Source organism: Cotesia glomerata, linkage group LG2 (genome assembly GCF_020080835.1).
Source record: "Cotesia glomerata isolate CgM1 linkage group LG2, MPM_Cglom_v2.3, whole genome shotgun sequence".
NCBI classification, from domain to species: domain Eukaryota; kingdom Metazoa; phylum Arthropoda; class Insecta; order Hymenoptera; family Braconidae; genus Cotesia; species Cotesia glomerata.
The window spans coordinates 3,148,930-3,175,945 of NC_058159.1; the positions used below are offsets into that span (position 1 = coordinate 3,148,930).

The following is a 27,016-nucleotide window of genomic DNA, read 5'->3' on the forward strand; positions in this document are numbered from 1 at the left end:
TAGTACACGGAGAAAAATTAATTATAGTATTTACTATACGAAAATATTAACTCCTACTATCTGAAATAGTAATAAAATTAATTAGTCACAAAATAATAGGTGTTATTATTGACAATTGTACTAGTTACTATTAATAATGGTAACGATTACTATCGAAAATGATAATTGTAATTATTAAAAATTATAACTGCTATAATCGAAGATGGTAACTGTAACCATCTCAGATTGTAAAAATTCTAAAAGAAAAAATAATATAAATTTATTTAATTTAATTCTTTATTTGCATCCATATTTCAGTTATGAACATTTTTTCCTTTAAAATATTAAAACAAATAATAACACAATCGTTTAAATCCATATATGATAAAAATTTCCAAATATTAGAGCTGTTATTGATTATTTTGAATGATTGACTATGATTATTAAAATAGCAATCGTCCAAGATTTCGGTTACTAAAGAAGTCTTATTATTATCAATTATTAATATTTTTTCACAAGATAAAATAATGAAATATCATTTAATGGTTCCATTATAGTTGAATTAATTGTAATCCTATCATCTATATTATTAAGAGAATATCATTAAGATAAAATACTCTATCTCTAGATTCATAATTAATAAATGAACGTATATCTTGTGAATTATTGACATTTTTACAGATATAAGCTCACTCCGACATTATACTCATCGAGACCTTTCATTTGAGTACCCACATCAATTTTTCATATATTTATATATATTATATATATGTATATATGAAAAATATATCAAAAATGCAAGTGGGTACTCAAATAAAAGCTCGTTGTGAATGTAATATCGGGATGAGCTTATACCTTTATAAATGTCAATAGTTAAGAAAGTAAAGTACCCTTTAACGAAAATCATTATACAATTAAGCAAAATTTTATCTATTATAGTTTGCAATTCTTGGCAGTCACATAGGGACTGCAGGTTGTTAGTTTTGATCATTTGTGCATTGAATTTCTTCAACAGAATGCATAACTTGAACAGGTCGATGAGTTTATTTCATTTTAAATAATTAGATAATTATGATAAATAATTAGTTTAAAGCTTCATTGTATTCAAAATTTTTTTTTGAAAATTATGTTTTTTAAAAATTTTTTGTAAGATTAAAATTTTTTTTACTACACTGCGCTACAATTGCTTTTAGTTCATTCAGAAAAGCATCCACGCTAACGCAAATTTTTAATTTTTTAAATATTTTTTACTAGCTTAGATAGTAGCTATTATTATTACTGATGGTAACTGTAACCATCAGGTGATATTAGGAATTACGATTTTGATAATAGTAGTAACTAGTTAAAATAATAATAGCTATTATTACTGATTACCATCATAATAGTAGTAGTTACCATCAGGATAGTAACTACTACAATTCAGATGGTTTACATAATAATTCAAATAATATTTACTACTATCAAATTCAGTTAATAGATTTTACCATAACTAGATAGTAAACTCTACTATAAAATTTTCTCCGTGTAGCAATACATAATTATCTTAATAATTATGTATAGATGATTATGCTTAATTGAAGAAATTTTCATTTGAATCAAGAATTTTTCACATATTTAAAAATGATCTAACTTTTCAAAATATTCGAGGTATAAATTTTGTGGTTTTAAATCAATTTAGTTTTTTTATGAAAGAATATATTTAGCATACATTAAAAAAAAATTGTCATAAACTCCAGAAGTAATTAATCATCCATAAGATAATAAGATAAAGTAACAGCTACTAGCAGCATCCTCAATCCTTTAGACCGAAGTTAAAGCAAGTTTAGTTCATTAATTTATTCTTTTCTGGTATCAATTTCCATCAGTTATACATAACATATCAGTATACATAATACACGTATGTATTATTGCTGTTGTTATACATAAAGAATAGATGAGATGATGATGAGCAAAAGGATAGAAGGCTTGTCAGAGGAGGACAATGAGCGTTACCAAGTGAAACGCAATATTCACGATTATATTTCTTATTCAGGATAATAATATTTATTGTCATTATTATTATCACTATCACATACATGTGGCCAGTGGTTTGATATAGATGAGCTCTGGACTCGGCGCTTTAGCATATGCAGTATAGTTATAGTTATAGTTATATTACTGCAACGGTGGGTAAGAGGAGAAGAGGACCCGCCTGATCCATCTCAGATCGTTATGGAGATAGCGGTTTATATTGTCCTGGAACGGGACGGCAGGTGTGTAAGATAACAAATCGAGTCCGTAGTCTGATACGATTCTTGTAACTGGGCACGCCACGTGGTCCTTTCTAAAGATTTTCTCTTTGCTTGCAGAGACTTTGTCTAAGCTACTCTTGTTTATAAATGGAGAAAATTAAATTATATCATCTACAATATGAAATTTTTGGCATTAATCATACATAAAATTTTCCAGTGTTGAAATAATTAATTTTGAAGATTACAAAGTTGATAATAAAATTTACAATTGTTAATTTTTAATCCAATAACCGAATTCTGATGAATAATTTTAAAACGTTCACAACATGATATTTATAAATATTTTTGAATAAAATTTATCAGCTCTTATTAATAATAAAAATTGTAAATTTTGTTGTATGGTTGGTAGATTCTTCAATTGAGATTGTTTAATTAATTATTTAAGATTAATTTCTATCGTTAAATTAAGAAACACCTACAATAACTAGTTAATAATTTTTAACTTCCCACTAAGAAAATTGAAAATTTTCAAAAATCGGGAAGTTATTGGTTTTACCCCGTTTTTCGAAAATCGAGTTTTCATCAGATCTCGATGAAATCATCAGTTTTCATCAGATCTCGTGTGTGTGTGTGTGTGTGTAAGTAAGTATGTAAACCTCTCATAACTTTTGAACGGTTGAACCGATTTCATTGCGGTTGGTGCCATTCGGAAGGGCTTCGCCAAACTTCGATTTTCTGTGAATTTGAATCGATTCGGACCGATAGATTTTGATAAATTTGGAGAAATCTCAAAAAAAATAGGAAAAAAAATTTTTTCAGTAGTGGTTTTTTTGGGATAACTTTTAAACGGCTTTACCGATCAATTCCAAAAACTAATCAGCTCTCAACCTTGAAAAGCCACGTCGATCACCGTCAATCCGGTCAAAATCGGTTGATTCTTTCGAGAGATATCGTGAACGAAAGAAAACCGAAAAAAGTGTTTTTTCAGAGTTACTCCGAAATTTCTAGTTTGACCAATTGAAACTCAGAAATTCTTTATGAGGCTTAAAAAACTGCGTAGAATGCCGCTAACCGCGTAAAAATCGGTTCATTTATTCAAAAGTTATTGCGGTTTGAAAATTCAAAAAATAGTGTTCTATGAAACTTCTATCAGACTTTTGAGCTCAAAGAGCTCAAAACCATAGAAAAGGTATCCTTTTGAGCTCGGAGAGCTCAAAACAACACACAGATTGTATTTTTGAGCTCGAAGAGCTCAAAAAAAGCGGCCAGGATTAACGGAATTAGCGGGAAGTTGCAGAGATGGCCTTTAGGGTCAACCGTTTTCCTAATTTTTATTATTTGATTCTCATCTCAGTGTATTTATATTTATATTTAATGCTCTGGAAAACGGCAGTTTGCGGTGTAATTACAGTAATATAACATCGGCATTACTATTACTATTAAAATAGTAATTAGCCCTCTTTATCTGGCTAAAAAAGCCTGGACAGGAGAGAGGAGAGAAGAACCATCAGCTTTCACGGTAACGAGCCTGACGTCGATAAATCACATGTGGATTTGGTCAGTAATGTACGCAGAGCACGAAACTCGACGGTCTGTTCACTCAATTGCAGTCAGGATTATTTTTTCTTGTTCTGTAACACTCCTGCCCGTCACTTCTCCAGCATCTCTGGTCTCCAGGCTAATACAAGTGATAGTACATCGTGTGGATATGTATACAAGCTACACAGCATGGATTATTTCCGGAATTTTCTCCGGACTCGTCTTCTAGCAGTAAAGATACTTCTTTTCTGGATTGGATCGGATCAGATGGCCTTGTTGGTTTCGCTTCTCATCGCTTCTCTCGTTAACGATCCAATGGGGGCTGTGGGAGCTGGAGATTTAACGCGTACATTATTGCCACTGCCTTCGGCTATCGGATTATATTATGCTTATTCACTTTTAAAGTCATTGAGTGGGTGCGTCTCTAAGTAGTTACATTACGACGACAACGTGAAAGCCAGATCTATGCTTTTATTCTGTGAGAAACTTTCAATGTACCTGCTTTTATGTTTATATTCACCCAGTTGAGTATGGGATATATATTTGTCATATTATTGCTGTACTTTAAGTTTATTTTAGTATTTTTATTTTTATTGTTGTTGTATTAGTTTTGAGTCGAGGAAGTCACTAAAGGAATCCTGAATAAATATTACCGTCATCAATCTTCTGGTTTTAGTTTTTTTGAATTTTTTCATCTTACATGATCAATATTATTTATACGAGATTTTTTTTGGTTTTTTTTTATACACAGTAAAAAATTTTGCGTCATTGCGTCAAAAAATTTAGTGTTAAAAATTTTTGCGTTAAATATTTAATACTTTTATGTGTAAATTTAACATTTATTCTGTTGAATCAACACAAAAAAGTGTTAAATATTTAACATAAAAATTTTTGACACAAAATTTTTTGACGCAATGACGCAAAATTTTTTACTGTGTATGGTGTACTTTTAGAAAAAAATTTGAATGATTTTTTTAAGGTAGTACGGTTATGAAAACAATATTTTAAGAAATCCTCGAAACTTTGAATATAAGTCATTAAATGCATAATACGTATGCTGTTAAAATTTTAAGACAATTTACCGTACCTAACTTGAGATAATTGCAATTGAAAATGACATTTTTGTACATGTAACATAGGAGAAGCGTGGGAAAATGACAGTATTTTTAATTTTTTCCATCGAAGGAATTTCACCACTTTATCGAAAAACTAGTAGATTGAAGAATATGATATTTCGAACAGTTAAAAAAAAAATTAGAAAAACGGTAGACCCTGAAGGCCATCCGTGCAACTTCCCGCTAATTCCATACCTAGGTGCATAAAACTGCACTAATGACGTTTTTGAGTCACACACACACACACACACACACACACACACACACACACACACACACACACACACACACACACACACACACACACACACACACACACACACACACACACACACACACACACATACAGACATAGTGACAAACTCGCGGGGATAGTCAGGGAAGCTTCCTGTGACCTTCAAACGTCGAGATCTGATGAAAACTCGATTTTTGCAAAACGGGGTGAAAACAATAACTTCCCGATTTTTGAAAATCTTCGATTTTCTTAGCAGGAAGTTAAAAATGAAAATTATTTACCGTGTAATTTTCGAAATTAATTAAAATAAATTTCATTTTTAGAGGATTATTTTTAGGAGAGGGGGTACGAAAAACAGCCGCTAGTCACTGAAACCGTAGTGTGCGTGTATATGTATAGAGAATATAGTAGTCGACGAGTACAGTAACGTTAAAAAAACTTAACCTACAACCTTAGCTCTGTCGATACGTATAACATGGATAGTGAGCCAAAATTTTTTATCTGGGCTGTCGCGGAGGTACTACCTTAATGTTTCATTTTTAAGTAGACTAAAATTTTATTTGTCAGACTTGATTTTTTTCTTATTTGAAAAAAAAATATTTTCAAAAATTCTACAAAAAAAAATCAAATCGTTCAAAGAATTTTCAAATGATAACAAACCAAAACAATTTTTTTATAAATTTACAATTCAGAAAAGATTTTTTAAATGTATTACTATTTACAATTTAAAGATTTTAATTGGTCTTTTAATATCATTGAAGTGAGTAGAAATAATGTAAATGTCCGTTGTAAAATTGTCACTCTCTTTAGGATACAAGGAGCTATTTATTAACCTCGAGAGACTCGACACGTCGAATGAGAATAAGAATGAGGATGCTAAGTGTCGTCGGTCTATCGATTGAGTTTAATTGGACAGCGATCGCGATTACATATATATATTATTCGTCCATGCTTTAAAACAATAATAACAGTAATATTAACAATAATAATATTTATTTAAACGTGCAAAGTTGTCGTACTCGATGAACTAAGTGACGGCAATTATTTATTTTTAACCACTAGATAATAAAATTTATTTTGTCAATTATTAAATAAATAAATCAACATATGTATCGTAAGTATGAATTACGCCTCGGTATGAGGTAAATCGGGAGCTCATAAATAAACGGTGTATTTATGAGAACGATAATGTAAATTATCGTTTGAAATAATTAATGTAAAATGTATTGCAGCTGTCAGTTAATAGTTTAACTGAAATTACCTTGTCATTTATTACGAATGTTTAGCACATTCAGTACTTGTATTTCTATATTTTGTATCGGTGTATTTCTATGGAAAGTACTGTGCTGGATTATTTGAAACTGGCGATATGGATGTTTAATTGACTGAAGAGTACACAATATTTGCATGACGATTAAATCGAGTTAAAACAGCACAAAATTTATCATTGGTCTTGTTATTATTGGAATTATTGTCGAGTGTGGACTCAAGTAGTGTAAATTATTTTCCATTAATTAATTTTAAAATGACGGTAATCGCTCCACTCGCTGTGGAGGATATATTATACATTAAATGCTAAATGTAATCAACTAAGGGGATTTATTGTTATCGTATTTAATTTTGTTGTCGTATTTTCGATTGTTACTTTTAGATGGCTCGGTGATTTATTTCATTATTATTGTTATGTGATACTAAAAGAAAAAAAAATTTTTCATTGCAGATGAGTATGAGGGACAGAGCTGATCTAAATTATCGCCGGCGTCGATATTGGCAAAACACTAATTACATGGATTTCCATCTTTGGCGGACTTGGCTGTGGAGAGGCAAGGTAAGATAATATTTAGTTATTAGATTTTTTATTTCAAGAAAAAATTCATGAGCTCCGACCTCGCTCTTCGCATCAAGACCGGATGTTCACATTCATGGATAATATGAGATTAGCGGTATGAGTTTTTTTTATATTATCTATCGATTTAATGACAAAATTCGAGTTATTTTCTTTTATATTTAAAACCCAATAACATTTTATTTTTTATATCGTTAATTTATTTTTTTCGAAAATTTATTCACATTGATAAATTTGTTATTAATTTACGGAATTTTTAAGATATAGTAAAATTATACACACTGATAGAAGAATTTAGTTCTATTTAATAAGATTTAGTAACAGATACTAAATGATTTAGTAACAAACCTTTCATTACCAAATATTTAGTAATAAGTACTAAATCATTTATTAAAGCCCATTTAGTTCCACCAAATAAATATTTAGTAGTATTTAACAAATGATTTATTGCTACTCAATAAACCGTTTATTGGTATGAAAGAAATTAATTTTTTAACTAATTTTAGCGTGTAATCTAACTTTTTAACTTAAAATAAATCAAAATAATTAAAATAAATAATTTTAAGTAAAAATATAAGGTATAAAGAAAAAAATCTCATTAAATTATATTTTTTTGTTTGAGACATTTATAAAATTAAAAAGTTTTTGACAAATTGAAAAATGTAAACTAAACTCTACTGAGAAAAGACATAAATAGAAGACATTTATTGGGAGTATGTGTGTTTGTAAAGGTTTAATAAATCTCCCAAAATCGAGCTGAATAAAATAATCTAAATCAGTGAATAGGTTATGTATCACATAAACATTAAAATTAAAACATAGCCATCTCCCGCATGAAAAAACTATATATGGCTGAACATATATGGAAAGTTATATGGGGAATATGTGATCATATATAGCGGCAAAACTATATATATGAAATAATAAATGTTTTGTTAATATAATGAAGATATATTTGATTCAATATAAATTCAAATATATTAGTGCCGTATATTACCTAGTATGTTATAAAATATAATATTATTATATAAAAATTATATAGAAAACTATATAATAGATAAATATATTTTTCGTAAAATATATGTTGAGATAGATTATTACTGTATACTTTCATTTATAAAATTTCAATTATATGACAATATATATTATTTTATTATAAAATACCATACATAATACCAGATATTTATGATATGTCGAAATAGGTCAAAACGGAAAGATTAATAAAAAAAAAAAAAAAAATTAATGGTTTGTCGTATATCTTAAGTTTCAAGAGCAACTTGATCAATCGAGTTTACGGTCGAAGCAAATCTGAATTTCAGTAAATTAGTAACACATCACGAAATATTTTCTTTTTTTTTATAACTTTTTTTCAGAGAATTATTTGGCCTCAGCATTCTATTGTAATTTTGGTACCAATGCCAATATTAAAATTATATTGAGCATATAATTTAAAGTATATTTTAAATTATACTGAAAAATACATTGTTCTTATACTATTTATAATATAGTGTTGATTATAATATGTACGATATATTTAATCATATATAGCTGAAAATATAATTGAAATATATGTTATGAGTATAACATCAATACATAATACTACATATATCATTATTGTATTTATGAAACGGCAAAATTTTGCATATGGGTCCTTATATAATCACATATATTTTTATATATGTAAAATATAATTTTTTGTACATGATGAAAGATATATAGCTTTTTCATGCGGGCTATCGACAATACTTGCCAAAAAAATATTCAGTACCTGTTACTAAATATTATTTGGTGGAAATAAATATTTATTTTCATGTAATAAGGCTTTGTTCATATAAAGAAATCGTTTATTAAACTGTATCAAATAATATTGATGGGTACAAAATAATTTTTTCTCCCAAATGAATGAATAAAAATTTTGTTACTAAATCAGTTTAGTACTTCCTACTAAATCCTTTTATCAGTGCATGAAACAATTTAATTTCATTTGAAACTTTGAATAAATTAAATTAATTATAATTGTATGAAATTAAATACAAAATAATAATTTTTCTAAAAAATTAATTTAATAAGTAAAAGTGATTGAAAATAAAACTTAGACCAACGTTGAACCAAGATTAAAATCAATTTATAACATTAAGTAATTTTTTTTATTTTTTAAAGCTTAGTAGAGTTTAAGTTTAAGTTCAGTAAGGAGTTAGGAAGAGAACGGTGACTTAAAAGCTCTTGTGAAAACCAAAATAAATTATGGGCAAGCGAGTGAGCGAGAGAGGTGCATATTTAATTCGAGCAATTAATGCCGTCTTGTAAAACACGCCACCGTGGGCAAGACAGCCCAGAAGAAATGTGCGGGGGTGTTGGGTGTTGGGTACTGGGTGTATAAGTTAGAAGAAGCTCGGGAGGCAAAATGTTACGTCACACCTCCCCGTCGCCCAGCACTCGAGTAGTAATGAGTCCGATAAATCAACTGCTTCCACGCCTTTAAACTTTGGATAACTCTCATCGCGTTTGTTTTGCCGCGGCGTAATATACCGAGTACACCATACACCAGCTAAATCCGAGAAACCGCTTTTTCAAATCCACTCATCGCTACTTTTTTATCCCAAAGTTATTTCGAATTACTGCTGACAAATAGCCTCCACTCGGGTACAATTATTCGACAAGTGTTTTGCTTTATGTTTTATTATTTCTTTCCTTTTTTTTCCATACTACTTTTAGTCTGGTGATTAAATAATAAAAAAGTTGGGGAAAAGAAGCGCCACGGGCAAGGAATTTTTAGCGAAGCTAATCCTCGACGTACCCTCGAATTTATGAGGATCGATGGCCTGTAAGTGGCTGCTTGTTTGCGTGAAAAAAAGTACCGCAGATTGCTCCTCTTAATCCTCAGGACTTAAACGGGGCTTCCGCGATTTAAATGCACGCCAATACTTTGTTGTAAGACTTTACTCTCGTATGACTACAAATGCCTGCTCTTGTTTTCGTCCTTGACATTATTTCTTCTTTCGACTCGGCAGCTTTATTAATTAAAAGCTCCTTAGATCGCATTTGTTCACGACACTCCCCAATTTTACAATTAAATATAACCTCGTAATAAATGTAGACGCTTAGCTTTACCCAACGAATTAAAATCCCACTGCCCGCATTTATCCCCGTCAAATTCATTTCTCGTTACCATTATCGTGCAGTAGCAGTCGGGAGTTGAGGTTAAGTGGTTATTTTTACGTAAGAAAAACAACAAAATCTAGTACATAGAGGGTGTGTATTGTTACACTATATTGTTAGGTGGATTCTTTAGCGACGAAAGTCAATTGAAAGACTTGATTTATAAAATTTATTTGATTAATTCAAATGAACAATAAGCATTAAGTCAAAATGTAACAGATAATTTTTTTTATTTATATCGAATAGAAAATTTTGATGAACTTCATTGTTAAATCAAAGCAAATTAAATTAAATTAATTATTGTAATAAAAATTCAATAAAATTTAAATTAGTCCTTTTTAAAAAAATTTTTATCGCAATTTAAAAATAAGGATTTTAATTATTAATAAGCAAGAATTTTAGGCCGTAAATTTTTAAGTGCATAAATAGTAATGAGCAATTACGTAAGGATGACAAAGTAAAGAGACAAGTGGGATTTTCGTCATGTAACAGGGCTTATTAAAATTACAACCTCGGCAGGAAGGGATGGATAGGGTTGACCGCATCTTCCCTAAAGCTTCACGGAATGAACCGCGAGACGGCAGAAGACACAGAGCTGGCTGGAGATGCGGAGATGTTGGTTGCAGCATCAACAAGGGTGAACGAGTAACACTGTCAAGTTTAAGCGTATGAGTGGTTTATGTGAATGCCCGGGGACCTTGACCACCGGAGATTACTCCGAAGGTCCTCTCTATGGACAAGACGAGTCCTGCAGAAGCCAACAGCCAGAAGGTGAACTACCCGAGGCTGAAACCGCGAGATGCGAGATGTAAGCCGGGGAGGTTATCCTACACTGCGTACTGGATTAATGTTATTGCTTCGGCAATTCCCTTAGTCTCACGTGGACAAAGCAGGATTAACAGCGCTGGTTCACTAACATTCTTCGTGGTAGGGCAGTAACATTTCACTTGAGATTCAAACTATCAACCCTCTCTAACAAATTGGACTGTTATTTTTCATTAAAACATTATTAACTAAAAATTTAAATGATTCGTGTCCATCTTTGTTAAATTCTATATTATCCAACGTTCTTCTATTTTGTTGCAACATTTCGTTCTTTTAAGAACGTTATCAAATCTGTAACAGGAATGGAATAATTGCACGACTCATGATGCAAGCATCAGAAAGTGCTTTATGATCGAAAAATTTTTTTCGCCTCATTTCGGCAACTATTTTCATTATTACAGTCTTGTTAGTTCGCGGAATCAAGATATTTTGCATACTATTGTCAAGATAATTTAATGGAGATTAATTTGGCACTTTTCAAAAATTGATTTAGCGCGCTAAAAACGGAAAAAAATATCAAAATAGGTTAAAAAATTTTTCTGTCCGTCATGTATGAAACTCTGAAAACACTATAACTTGCGAAAAAATGCATCAATTAAGTTAATTTTTTTTTTTTTTAATTCTTTAGGAGAATTGTAGGTCACCGAATGCGAATGATTATGTATTTCAGTGTCATTCATGTACAATTAACAAAATAAAAAAGCCAGAAGACTGTATATTTTGTAATGTAAAATTTACATGGATGGTGATATATCTATGGATATTATGTACATTTATTCCACCAGGGGCGCCTGTGCATTATCTTCCTAGTACAGCTGTTTTTTCGGCAACTAATTTTGAACGACATATTTTTTTTTTTTTTAATATTTCATAATTAAATGAGCATTATAAGTCGTGCACTTTTGGATTTTACAAACTTTTTAAAATTCAAAAAACAAAAATTTTTCGGGTCTAAAAAGAAAAATGTAGAAATGTAAAATTTTAGAAATGAAATTCCTTAAAAATGTTCCATACAATTAAATTTCTATCACTCTAGCTCATTAAAATTATATCTAAAATTTTTCATAACACTAGCACGACGTTAAAAATTATAAAAAGCTCGCAAGAACCTCATTTGTGGTCTTTTGCCGCTCAAGTGCTAGCACAGGGGCTTTCGTGCAGAAATACACAAGAACTTGAAGACGACGCGCTATCACAATGTTTCATCACGCGAGGGGCCCCTCGCGTGCGATTTTACAAAAAAGTAATAAAAAAAAGCCAAAACAGTACTAAGAGGAATTACAAAAGTACTTTAATCGAAACAGAATGAAAAAATAAATAGCGAGGTTTTTATTTTCGTGACAATTAATCTCTGATCATCACGTTAGGGAAGAAATTAACTATCCGAGTGTATTGTCTATGTACTGGGCAATAAAGTCACCGAGTGGGTTTTGTCCTAGACCGATAATGGCTCACTTCATCAACCCGGTTCTATTCTCTCGTCTGTACTTATACTCGTCTGCACATCTCCGTCTTCCTGTGGGACAAACTCTGCACTCCTTCTATTCTCATCGCGGAATGTAAGAGAAAACAGAAACCAGAAAATAAGAAAGAGACATCGTCCCGCAGGAGGCCATCTGTTTCGTCATTACCGGCTGGTAGTAAACCACCTTCAATTTCTTTGCAGCCTCCTCTCCCCTCCTCGGGGCAGGACCCCTCGTCCGTAAATTGTAACTGCCCTGTCGTCTCCCTCGAGTGATACATCGTGTTTCCTTATTTGTTGGACGTGCCGCGGGAAAATAGTTCGAGGAAATCGAGTGATTTGTCCGGGTAGGTGTTAACGACCTTCCACAGATCATTCTTTTTCTTCTTGTTTCTCATTTTTTAAATTTAGAATAAGCATATTATGCATTCCATTGAATTCCGTGGATAATATTTGCTGGTTAATGGCCACTGCGAGTATGTGCTATGTTATGAAAAGCGAAATAATAATTCAAGTTCCTGTAATCTCTGAGCAGAGCTTTATAATGAGTGGTTCATTAGTCGACTTCATTAGCTCACTCCACAACAAGAGCCAGAGCTAGTAGATCGCTGTCAAAGAGTTCGGTGAGTTCATAAGCATCCACGATATCAGTTCAAATTCATATCGTGGTGTGTTTATTAGTATCAGGGTGTTGTTTTGTTTTATGTGTACATTTTTTAGCAAAAGAATTTTTCAAATTTATATCAGCTTCTATCCGAAATTATAATCTTGAGGACTTTTAGTGAAAACAAATCATTTTTAGTTTTAGATGTTGAGATCTTGATTATCGTATCAAGATTTTATTGAACTAATTATATTTTTATGATAAAGAAATACATATAGCATTATATAAAAATGGATATAAACTTTAACCAACGAGATTAATATACAGCTTTAAAAATGAAGAGATTAATATGTAGCTTTAAAAATATTAATACATTAAAAATTTATTTTATCAATTGATTATTAAAACAAATTGGAAATAACATTATTTCTTTTAATATTTATTTTTTCTAAAGACTGGTTTATAATATTTTTATACATATTTTTCTGACGTAAGTCATTGAAAATTTTCAGTTTATTGGCTATCCAGTCTAATACAACAATTTTTTTCTCTAATTATTTATAATAGTGTTAGCCTGTATTCCCTCCAGGCATAAACAATTTATTTTCAATTCGTATCTAAATAAACTGAAAATTTTCGATGACTTACGTCAGAAAAATATATATAAAATTATTATTTCTATTTTAATGACGTTTTTAATGCCTTCTTCCATAACTTTTTACTAATTAATTCCAAAAAATCCTTTCGAAATGGTGGGACTAAAACTTTGTATAAATTTAGAGTTTATATGTATCGCTCTGCTATCGAAAAAATATTGTGATGGAGCTAAAACGTCGTATTAGTGCATTTTTTAACTAAGAAAATCATTTTAAAGAGTTTTATTGTCTTTAGATCAAGACCAAAATTTCTTAAATAAAACCTAATTTTTTTAAATTAAAAAAAATTTCTCTTCAAGAATTTTTTTACTTAAATCAAAACGATGAAGCTCTTAAAAATGATTTTCTCGGATTAAGAATTTTTCTCATGAATCGTTAATTTTTTTTTTTTCAAGGTAACATTAAGAGATTGATTTGATTGAATTTATTTATGATTGATCTATTAATAATAAAAATAAACAAAATATAAAATTGATAACAGTAAATAAATAAATAAGCAAAATAAAATGATTCTCAAAAATCAAAAGTAACGTTTCCTGCAGAAGCTGCACCTCGATGATAAGACAGTTTAATTTTTGCGACAAAACCGGGTTCCCGTCACGCCTCCAAAGCGCATCGACGGATTATTATTGATTATGTCGAGTCATCTCTTGAGTGTATACCGTAGACTAGAGTCGGGGATTGACTAGTCCTCGCAGAGCTTTCCGATTATCTATCAATAAAAATAAAACTCAACGGAATAATAATAGCACGTTGATATTATATGACGAGAAGTATGAGGACATAACGTCGTATTTTATTCGCGGGCATTGATCCGTGATCCATGTATTATATCTTGTAGTGTAGTGTAGTGAGTCAAGACGGACCGATGCAATTTTCTAGAGTCATCCACGGATCGTTATACGCCAGAAGTATATAAATAAAATAGTATTGCATGCAGAGGCTCTGCAGTAAAGAGTAAAGAGTAGCGAGTTGCAAGTACCAGCGTACTGAGTGAGTAAGTAAGAAGTTAAGAGCCAGCAGTGCAAAGTATCCAGAATATATGTATATATCTATATATCTATATACAAAGTATGCGTGAGGAATCGAATACAAATCCAACGCAAGACTTTTAAGATCCAGGCCGTAACGAAGTATTCATGCATCTTGATTCCGATCTGACCCGTGAGGCGATACCTCGCGGGACACTTTGACGCGGAATCCGCTGCTCGGGTCTCCGCTCGATGACATAACCGGTTGGACGGGATCGAGAATTTACTGCACTAGGAATAGTCAAGATTATAAATATTAACATTTTTATTCGCCATTTATTTATTTTTTAGAAAAGAATTGAGGCACATATTAAGTCGTTTAAATAGTTATAAATATATCTTTAATTAAAGAGAAGATAGCAAAGAAAAATAAAGAAATTTATCAGTAAAATTACGATCTAGAAAACTTTATCAGTGGAAGTATTTTTTTTTTGTCAATGTTCTAAATTGATAGAAGAGTTTATTTATATAGTGTTAATAAATTAATTTATTTAGGCAAAATTTATCAATTAAAAAATTCTTTTAGCAGTTTAGATGTAAAAGGGGGTTCAAAATTAAACATTATTACAAAGTTTTCTATTAATATTTTAAAAACAAACTTAAATAAGAAAAATTAATAATCTAACGTTCAGATAGAGATTGATGGGGTTTAGTTTGGCGCCGGAAAAAAATTTATGAGGAGTTTACGGGCGTTGTAATCCTCTCGAGTAACACAATACAGAGTACAGAGGCTAATTATAGAGCGTTAAGCATACAACAGGGTCCCCGATTCTATGTGCACATTATAAACACGTATATATTGGTATTATAAACTAAACTAAAGCCCATCCTATTCTATCTAATATAAAGAGCAATAAACTTAAGTTTCATTTCATTCGATTTATTTTGTTTTGATTTTAATTTGGACTTTTTATTTTGCTTTTACCACCGCTTAAGTACACATCGCCGTTCTATTCACGTCCATGTCGTCGACTCATGAATCAAAATGGCTAAGACCACTCATACGCTGTTTATTATTATTATTGTCGTTGAGATACGTGATGGTTTTTTTAATTTAGTAATTATCAAGCCTAGATAGTTTATTATTTATGTTTTATTATTGTTGGTGCTGGTGTTGCTGTTAATGTAATGAAAGAAAAGATAAGAAAATATCCGGAGTATGGTGACAGGGCTGTTTCAACGAGCCGTGTAAAATAGGCACGAGGGAATACCACGTTAAGAAGCTGGTGATTAATGACATACAGGATCTAAAAAGATTGCTTTACCCTTCGTTGTCGCTGTCTTGTTTTCACAACACATCGTGCTTCACATTTATAATTATAATAATGATGATATTAAAAATATTAATAAAATTTTTTGATTTTTTATTTAAATCAATATTTTGCCTAAAAAATTAATAATACAAAGAAAAATTGACCGGAACATTTTTTATAGAGAATTTAATTTTCTATAAAAAGAAAATAATCTCTTATTATTTTTTTGTATTTTCAATATTTCGCCTAAAATAATAATATTAATAATTTTTAACAATCATTGGTGAAATAAATCCATATCGACATTCTAATTAGCAAATTGTCTAACTCCATTTTAGAGAATCTTCTATTTGTAGGAAAAAACAATTAGTTCAAAATTTATTATTACTTAAAAGAAAACATTTAATATCATTAATATCTAATAGAGATATAATATTTAAGTTTAAATCATTCAAATAATTTATAATTGGATTATTGCTACATAAAAATGTTAAAAAAACACCCTCTAAAAAATAAGGAAGATAAATTTCCAATTAGACCGTCGATATAATTAAATTAATTTTAATCCAGTTTTAAAAAAAATCGTGAAATTTTTAATTATCTTCTGGTAGCTGTTTAGTTGCCAAATAACTCGAGCTAATTCGCAGTCGTCACGTTTATCTCGACTCCTCTTGTTATGTTAGTTTTAGTACAAATTGGTATGTCGAAATGTAGAACCCGTAGTCCCGGCGCGATTACTTACTACGAGGTATATATAATATTTCAAAGTATTTTACAGTCATTGGAAATAATGTTGTTCTGGAATTTCTAGAGTCATTTTAAGTGCGAGAGCGACAATTATTATCTGTCAACGTCTCAGTGCTGTAATTAGTGACACTGCTTTTCTTTTTAATTTATTTTTTTTCTAAGTAAAACAAATATAACAAAACAAATTTTAATTTTGACTTTCAACATAAAATAAATTATTTCCGAATTTTTTTTTAATAATATTTACTTACAGAAAGTAAATAAAATAATATTTCAGATACTTACGCTTTATTATTTCATCTATAAATTCGCTCCGAAAAAAAAATAGAAATAAAATCCGTTTGATATAAAGTTATAATGTTGGTAATATAAATATCAAATTGAAGATAATTTTTCATCGCGGGAATTATCGGTGAAAGGGGTTGCAGAAAGTCCAGTGGGATTGAGTGTAGGATGTTTGCTCCTCGCAAACGCCGCTAATTAAAATCCCGCAGTGAAAGAGACTCAGAGAGGTAGGTAATCAACGGATGCCCAGCGGGTTCCGGAGCCGCGATCCTGGTCAATAGTCAATACCCACACATATTTATCCATCTCTCCACCAGGAACCCAGTCTAAGGGTAAGAAGAAAGAGGGGAAGAGGGTGTGCGTGAGTCTTTACCCCGTTAGCTCAAAATCAAGACGATACTGCCCGCGGCATCTCGCTTACGCTCTGTATGGCTCATCCTACCAGTTATTTATCCACGTTCAGTTTACTCAAATGTTTTCGCTAATTTATTTTATTCTATTAGGAGTTGGAATTAATTCGTAGCGTTAACTTTACAAAAAATTATTTATTTAAATTCAAATACAAAAAATCTTTTATTCAATGACGTAGCCAATTCCTGAAGCGTTTGACATGAGTCTTCATTGAGCAATTCCTCCAATTCTTCATCTTCAAACTTTTTCGGCTGTCCAGGTCGTTCTTTATCTTTCAGATCGAAATCACCACTTTTGAAATGTGCAAACCACTTTCTACATGTTTGCTCAGCTAGAGCATGCTCACCATAAACATCCACTAAAATTCGATGACTTTCGGCAGCAGTTTTATTCATATTAAAATAATGAAGCAAAACTCCCCGCAGAAACACTTTATCCGGAACTAATTTTGACATATTAAATGAATTACGGAGTGTTGTTGTTTACGTTAAAAAAATAATAATGGTACTATTATCCTCTACTATTTGCGCTATCTTTTTTAAAACGCTACGAATTAATTCAAACACCTAGTACTTTACTCCTCTGAAAATAATAAATTTTACTAACAATAATATTAAAAAATAAAAAATCTTGCATTATAAAATTTTTACAGTGCATAAAATCTACAGAGAAAAAAATTTCAACCCTCACGTCGAAAGTTTTTGTCACAATTATGTTTTTCTAATGTTGTGACGAGTATAGAGAAATATTAGACAGACTAGACCATTAAAGTTAAAAAGTTCTGAAATAAAAGCATTACTTGACATACTCAGCCGAGAACGATAACCAGAATTTGTTAGAGCGACATAGGACGTAAAGCTGACGGGTGGCCCGTTTTCATTTGTTTGGCATATACGACTCCATCCAGTTGACAAACACCCGAGTTAACATACGGTTTAAACATACACACGATGACTGAATATATTTAAGATAAAACAAATGAGAACTTTAGCCGATGGAACACACATTCTACATTACATTATACATTTTAGCATTACATAGAAAAGTATATACATATATACAGATAGAAGTGAGTAAAACTGGTGTGTTTATTGTGAAATAAAACTAACAAGACGTCTTAAACTTCTCTACTCTGTACTCCGTACAACGAGAACAAGACAAATATATATATGTGCTCTGGTATTATTATTATACGCATACATACTCTCACATGGGGACAGGCGACAGAAATCGGTGCGGTTTGTTTATACAAGATGTTATTCATCGACGACAACTACGGCGAGCCGAAAAGTCTTCTCGAAATAGAACTACCACGGTCTACATGACTGTGACAAGTAATAGGAACATAACAGGGGATCGAGCCCGGTATTAAATGTGGAAGCTTCAATGTAGGATACAAGAAGAAAGAGGAAAAAGGAAAGCCTGAAGATTGAGGAGGAGGAGGAACAAGAAATGTGTGGGACTGCCTGAGATTTATCATCGTTTAATGGAAGCATGATCGTAAAAAACGGTAAGATTAAATTTTGTCAACGAGTATGTCAAAAGTTGTGTCAACACAAGTCACTTGCCAACAGCTGGTTCTAGCTGGCTCTTTTATTTATTTCAGAGCGTAAATTTAACGACATTAAACAAGACGGGTTAAAAGACGGGGATATATGTCTATCAAGATTCGAGCTTATTTGAGTTCGCTAACCGTTCAGGCTGATGAATAACAGTAATAAGATTTGAATTTATTGGTTAATTATTTTAGACACACGTCTGAGTGTCTCTAGATCAATTTTATCCTCTGTTGCTTTTGATATAATCTTATAAAAAAATTATGATGGAATTTGATATGTCATTATCAGGCCTGGAATGGTCATATATAGCCATGTATAATTTTTTGATCAAAAGTTAGTATTAAAAATCTTCAATAGGTGTCGTATGATAGCTAAATCGTCTCGATAGTAGAGAGAAAAATTTAGCCTTATAGTAAAAAAATATTTAAAGTAAAAATCAATTTTTCATTACTTTAAAAAGCTTATCTGTAATTAATTGTAATGTAATCAAATATTAAATTGATTTTCGTTTAAAAAAAAATGTTAAGTTATGTACAAATTTTCTAGAAAATATATGAAAATTAAAATATTACTAGAAATTCAAACTTCACTTATATTATAGGGTTTTTTTTTATTAATATGTAGTCTGATATGGTCATATATGACGAGATCAACTCATATCAGGTCTGATAAAAAATTGACCATGTCAGAAAATTTTTTCATGTGATAGCTTGACTAATCGAAAGAAAATTAACCATACTAATAGAACTACATTATTAAAAACAAATTTTTGTTGTTTTCGACTCACCCTGATGGTATATTGTGTAACTGTGTAGCTGATAGAATCGTGATGTATAAGGATGAAAATGATTCGTCTGTGGAGCACTTGGATGTACCCGAGTAACAACTTACACAAATTGGCTACCACGACTCTCGTGTCGCACGTCCCGGTAATTTTGTTTCGCCGCTTTGATCCTGAAGCTCCTCCAGTATCTACCATCCAGCTCGTCCTTAGACGGACGCAGAGCATCTCGGGAAAATTGCCTCATCGAAGTTGATACCATGTCGGTCGTTATGTAAATCCATATAGAATAACTATTACATCTTCTATACGGCTGCATGGATGTTAAACAACTAAATATTTATGGAAGTTATTCCTAAACCAACAGCCCCTTGGCCTTATAAGTTCTGTAAGCTCCAAGTCCAAGGACTCCTCTGTGTGTGTACTGTTGTGAGTGTTGTTGTGTGTGTATATGACGTGACGCCAGTTGGGAAAAATAATCGTACAGTGTAATGAAAAAAATAAAAGGAAAATCACCGGGCTGATGACGCGGCGGTATTTTCACTTCAACATGGCTTTTATTTTTTTCTCGTTAGCTCTGTCGTTAGGAAGTATAATGTGATACTAATATATGAGAGAAGAGAAGAGATATTAGTCGTACTTGCTATTGTATAAAGTAACCGCACCCACACATCAGACGCGTTATTAATTGTGCCGTGACGAACGTTTGATTCGGGTCACGCAATAATCTACTATACGTCCATCTGTGATATAATTGTGATAAGACTCTCTCGTATTATTAAAAAAAAATTTTCATTTAAACAAAAACATAATTTAATACACAGAAAAAAAATTTACTTAAATCAAGTAAATAATTTTGAAGAAATTCATCTTCTTTATTTGAGTCAAAAAATTCTTAAATTAAGAAATTTTTCTTGGTTTGAGTAAATTTTACTTGATTTAAGAATTTTTCGTCTTAATTCAAGACGATAAAATTCTTCAAAATTATTTTCTTGGTTTAAGAATTTTTCTCTTGATTCAAGTTAATTTTTTTTTTTCAGTGTAGATTTTTTAAAAATAAATTTCTGCATAAAAAACTTTTTATCCAAACAAAAAATAAATGATTTATCTTTTATGATAAACAAAATAACTCGTTTAGTGTTTTCTCAGCGCGAGGTCTATTATTAATAAAAGCCGGGAGTTGATCAGATGAGATTGATGCAGTTGGTCAAAAAAACAAATGGAGAATATTCCATCAGCAATAACAATTGGCTAGAATTGAAGTCAAAGTGAATGTGCGTTTTATATAATATTATTGTAACTCTATATACGTGGTATCAAAGCTGTCAATTGAATTGTGCACTTGTATAAATTAATATAAAAAGTAATATAAATGGAGAGTGCAAGTCACTTGGGAATCGTTTAACGCAGGATAGGAGAGGAGGTACTGCAGTGACATTACAAAAAAGTCACGGAGCTTTTCAGCCGGATATCATTCAATTACCCGTTTATGTGATATAAGCTAAGCATTATGGTGGATGGGCAATTCCTGGTATGCGGAGTCAGCGTCGCGTCGTTCGCCGCAGCACATGCCAAGTGATTAATCCACGTCAACCACAGACCTCGAGATTATCGACATCTCTCAACTCAACTCAACTCGACTCGTCTTTCATTGTTACTTATACTTAACTGTTTTGTTCTTACGTCTACTCGGACTTTACTCTTATTCGCCTCTAATCCTCCGCTCGTGTCCTATCCTGCTCCTGGTCTATCTATCTCCAATTGTAGTCGTTTGCTAGCAGCCCGGGCGAGAGGAAAAAATTCAGACAAAAGTAATTACCGAGCCCTGATCCGTTGCGATCGCTACAAACGAGTAGGGTCCAGCTAGCCGCCTTCGACTTAAGGGCAAAGACGGTAATTATCGCCTGGGAAATTTAACAACTGGAGTACTATATGTCTTCTGTCTTTTTTCCATTCTATGATGCTTTGCTAGACGATATATTTTTGTGGTAAATTATCGCCAACGGACTAGAAATTTTATGTAAGTTTTAAGAGAAACGAGATAGTAATTATTAGGAGTTGGAATTAATTCATAGCGTTTTTAACTTTACAAAAAATTATGTATTTAAATTCAAATACAAAAAATCCCTTATTCATTGACGTAGCCAATTCCTGAAGCGTTTGACATGAGTCTTCATTGAGCAATTCCTCCAATTCTTCATCTTCAAACTTTTTCGGCTACCCAGGTCGTTCTTTATCTTTCAGATCGAAATCACCACTTTTGAAACGTGCAAACCACTTTCTACATGTTTGCTCAGCTAGATCATGCTTACTATTATAAACATCCACTAAAATTCGATGACTTTCGGCAGCAGTTTTATTCATATTAAAATAATGAAGCAAAACTCCCCGCAAAAATACTTCATCTGGAACTAATTTTGACATCTTTAATGAATTACGGGGTGTTGTTGTTTACGTTGAAAAAATAATAATGATAGCTTATGACACCCCTAATGATAGCTGTTTCACATAAAGTAGATAACTTTAGTTACCAATGGACTCCTGTACTATTTGCGCTATCTTTTTTAAAACGCTACGAATTAATTCAAACACCTAATAAATAATTTTTTATTTCTTCCTAAGATTTTAAATTCATAAAAAAAGTTTTTAAAAACATTATTAAGGGTAGATGCTAATATGATGAATTTACAAAATTTTTTTACGAAAATAATACACAGAAAAAAAATGTATGTGAAGATTGGAAAAATTTTTATTTAAAAAATTGAATATCTAAAAGTGAATAATACTTAACAAAAAAAAAAATGATAAAATGGGACAACAGCGATAAATATCATCAGCATTAGCCTTATATTACAAAAATAGTGTATGAAGCTCCAGCATATCTCATTTCCGTGAGCACACTTAGCGTAGAGGTATCCTATCCGTTGTTGGAAGTAGCAATATATCGGTCCTGCTATCGCGAGTCCAAGTCTTAAGTCTAGATGCTTTCAGTAGGCTAAAAAAAAAAAAAACAATAAATAAAATAGACAAGACGATGCAGAATAAGATGGGAGATGAGTGGTCGGTCTCTCTCGGCGGGTACGACAAGGAGTTATGATATCAGCGGTGATCGGCGTGCCAAGTGAAAACACGGTGGCGTGAGTAATATACTCAGGATGGGAGGATAGGAGTGAACAGTGAGGTTTCATCTTAGCTCTTAGGAGAAGGACCGTCAGGAGAGGAGACCGGAGCGTCAGTGGGCACACATCATGATAATAGACAATACTTGGAGGGGATCGGGTATAAAATGATCCGAGCGAGATGGTATCAGCCCCGTCCTCCCAACCCTGAGGAAAGGAGCGAGAGGGTCAAGGTGATGCGATCCCGGAGCAGTCATCGTCCCCCGTAAATAAAGAGAACCTTGTCTTATAACTTGTAAGTATGAGTAGCGAGCTACCAGCCACCGGATTCCCATTCTCATTCTCCATCTTGATATTTTTCCCGACGTGCCTCCAATCGAAAGATTCGACTTGCTCAGAATAGTTACTTATCTTTTATTTCTTATCATTATTTCTTTTATTAACTCTCTCTCGACTCTGGACAAGCAAGCGTAGGCCGGAGCCGAGCCAGATCGAGAAATAAGAGCCAATCCCGTCCATACCAGCACCAGTACCAGTAGCTTCAATTTTCAGTCGATACCACGAATCCACCTCTGATTATTCTCAAGAAAGTAACCCTACAAATTGAGCATCAGCTAGAGCTATCATCATTCTCGGGTTTGATTTAGACTGTGGTTTCGCTACCGTTCACGTTCAATCATCTTCCTCTTCTTGCCCCCGCCTCTTATCTCCGACTTGATGCTTCAACTCTACATTTCATTTTTTATCCACCTTAAATAATAATGAATTTCACGCTTGCCGTACACCTGTTCCAGCACCTCGATCTAGAGATTGCTGGAACCTGAAAACCACCTGGGTGTTTATAAGTAAACGCTTTTTGAAGAAAATAACATGAGATTTATCGGCTATTTTGCTTTTTATTTTGGGTAAATATGTGCTAGGGTATCAATTTGGTTCAACTATAATCCAACTATCGTGGATTTGATACACGGAATGAAGAAAATTGTCAGATTTGCTATGTAGAATGGTAATTTTTAATCTGTTTGATGGTAACGAGGATTTTTTTCCATAATTTTAATTATCAACTTTAATTATGCTAACATAGCAATCATTCCACATTCATGAAAATACTATAAAAAAATAATGTAAAAATCGTAATTACCTTTTAGCAATTTATAAAATATATATCACCAATTTTATTACAAATGAGGGGATTTACTAAATATTACTAATTTTTTCTCTCCGTGTATTTAAAAAAAAATCAATAAAAAAAACTACCTATGATCTATTGTCACTAATGAGTCCAACCTCCGGCCTCATTAATCCCCAGTGATTACCGGGCCCTTTGGAAGCCGGGCAAAGAGGATCAGAATTATTATCGCCGCATTATCCGCGCCCTCCACGGAATTCGATAACTACGATTTGAATGATTGGACGTTGCTCCTATTCGGAGCCCGGCTAGCGCTATCGAATAACAGCCAACAGCCGTCTCGATGATCTCTCGTGTGCAGTCCTGTTATTTATGTGCATGAATTACCTGCTGAACATATAGATATAGCAGCAGACAATCTATAATATGTAGTAGGGACGTATTTAATAGGCAGAGAGCCAGACACGGCATCTGGATCACGGTTTTGGATTTAATAGGAAACCCGTGGAACCAGACCACCGAAATCCGAAATTCGCCTCTGCTCCTGATTAGTCCAAACATGAAATACATACGCTCTTCTTATAATTTCCGACGACTCATCGAGATTTCGTGTGTCCCCTATCATTTAATACCAGCACTGTTTTCATCAGAACACACTTAATTTTTTTTCGTTTATTCACTCGTCTACGTCTACACGAATGTTATTTAACGAAATACTTACCGATTTGAAGGATAATGCTGCTGGTGTGGTTTAATTCTGGACAAGTTGTCACGCAAACTCGTCGTGTCCCACTGAAATGATAATACGTCCTATACCTATTTCGCTCACGCAAACGCTGCAGCGCCAGCGAAATGTATATCATTTGCTCATGGCGAATTTTTTTATTTATTTAATTTGGCTTACTTGAAAGTCTATTAGGCCATTCTTTATACATACAATTTAGAATTTAATTTGCCGAAGTCGAATTACAGTTTTTGTTTCGTAGGGGCTTTTATTTTGTTTTATTTTTAGTTTTTTTTCCACTCTGTTCAGGCTGGTGTGATAAAAGATGATGGAAGAGATAAATAATAAAGTTCTTAAGGTTAATGGCGCCAGCGACACTGCGCTCGGTTGATTCGACATCCGGGTGGATAGTTCGATCCCAGTTCCGCGTCGACGATTATCACCCTCTTAGTGCCTCTGTTTTGCGACTTCCCTTTTCCGCAAACTATTTTCTCGAACAGATCATAAACTTCCATTTCCTTCGGTGATCTTCCGAGCTTTTTTTTCCGATTTGCTTTAATTAAAAAATTCAATTTTTTATCAAAATTAAAAAAAAAAATCTATTTATTGATATTTAAAAAATCTATTCAGCTATATTCAATCAGTGTAGGAATGAAAAAAATTAAACAACTTACAAATGTTCAGAGTTTCGGCTTTTAATTGGTCCCCTGAAAAATTCATGAACAAGAATTCGAGGCTGGGGAGAGTGTTGGTGGATGAAATTCTCAGAAACTAAAATATTTTTCAAAGCTGTCAATCTCTTGAAATCATCAGCGGACCTGACAATCGCGATGTCAGCTCTTGGACCGGGTGGTTCAGGCAAAATTGAGAATTTTACTTTTGGTTCGTTCTTATCGTTACTCAGCTTCGAAACAAATTCACCCACGTCCTTTATATGTTGGACGGTCCTTGTGAACACTTCGTGCCAAGCTGATACGTCATCTTGCTCTTCAATTTTACTCTTTTCTTCTTTTGGAGGAGTCTCAATATCGATGTCCAAATTTTCGGGTGTTGGAATCATTTTTAGCGAGGAGTCAATTTCATTTTTTGAAGCTTTAGGTTTTCGGTCGATTTTAAATGACTCCAGTAAATTAATTCCCCATTTCTGCTTCAAAACATACGTTGGTACGTCTAGTTCTTCAAGTTCTGATTTTACAGAAAAGTTGTATCCTCTTTGGCGACACAAAGTTTCTAATTCCACGTCGGAAATCAAAAATTCTCGGTTTTCAAATTGGTAATTTTTGTTCCAGTCAAAATTGTCCAGCCATTCTAATGTTCCTCGAGGATTTTCTGAAAGGTAGAATTCTTAAATAAGTATTTGAAAATAATTTATAATAATATATAAAAGTTATTCAAAAGTAAAGGCTCAAAATTAATTTTTTTTTAATCTTCTAACCCACAAAAAAATCAATTGAAAAAATTATTAGTAAAGAACAAATATTATTATTAGCTTTAATTAAAGACTATTAAATAATTAAGTAATTTTTATTTTTAAACACGCACTAAAAATAAATCATGACAAATAACAAACAGATTATTTACTTAATAACTAAAAAAATTTTAAGTTTCTTACCCAAGCATAAAAATTTTTTAAACTTCTCCAAAACATTTTCACTTTGTTCAAATAATTTCCCGAAATTAAATTTACTAAAAAAACCTTTAACCAAAAAAATTTTTGGCTTCAAAAAACCAAATTGGACTGGATTCATACTGAAATTTATCAATTTACGATTACACAAATGAAACTAAAGATAAATCACATCACAACTTTCTATTGTTTCCAAGAAAAATAAACAAAAGAAAAAAACGTTCCCTCAGCGGAAAAAATTTATGACGCATTGACATTAAATAATCGAATGCCGAGATCTCAGTAGTAACTCTGGTTAATCACGAAAACTTTGGGTCCTCAGAGACCAGACTCGCCCCAGTTAATGTCCTTATCTCGTAAAATCTATCAAAAATTGTTGGTAGGAAAAAGGAGAGAAAAGCTGAGCCAATATTTTATTTTATCTCGGTGGAACAATTCAGAGTAGGTCACTATATATGTCGTCAGACTCACCAAAGTCGATAATAAAAAACGCGAGACATATTACAAGAACAAGAACGAGAAAATTCAAGTCGTGGTCATTCGTGCCACGTACTCAGATAACCGTGGATAAAAGTTTAAGGGCGCGTTATCGAGAGAATACGGAGGACATTAAAAAAACGCACGTGTCCTTAACGGTGGTAAGTCGATGCAATTTTAAACGGGCTATTTCCGTCCCTCCCAATCGTTTTTCAGAGGCTG

The 27,016-nt window shown here is 32.2% G+C and overlaps 1 protein-coding gene across 1 annotated transcript; it reads right to left on the reverse strand.

The window, feature by feature from the left end:
- Positions 1-24,989: 24,989 nt before the first annotated feature.
- On the reverse strand, positions 24,990-26,511 carry LOC123260066. The gene is made up of 3 exons (XM_044720990.1): positions 26,303-26,511; positions 25,365-26,019; positions 24,990-25,243 (listed from the first exon to the last, which is right to left on the reverse strand). Exons 1-3 carry the CDS (start codon positions 26,436-26,438, stop codon positions 25,192-25,194), a joined length of 843 nt encoding a protein of 280 aa, XP_044576925.1. The 5' UTR covers positions 26,439-26,511; the 3' UTR covers positions 24,990-25,191.
- Positions 26,512-27,016: the final 505 nt, after the last annotated feature.

What these genes read in the sequence shown, in the direction of transcription:
- LOC123260066 (XM_044720990.1), bottom strand. Translation starts at nt 26,438, where the DNA reads ATGAATCCAGTCCAATTTGGTTTTTTGAAGCCAAAAATTTTTTTGGTT. An exon ending in TAAAAAATTTTTATGCTTGG is followed by an intron (nt 26,020 to 26,302) that starts GTAAGAAACTTA and finishes TCTACCTTTCAG; the next exon opens with AAAATCCTCGAGGAACATTA. An exon ending in AGCCGAAACTCTGAACATTT is followed by an intron (nt 25,244 to 25,364) that starts GTAAGTTGTTTA and finishes TTTTAATTAAAG; the next exon opens with CAAATCGGAAAAAAAAGCTC.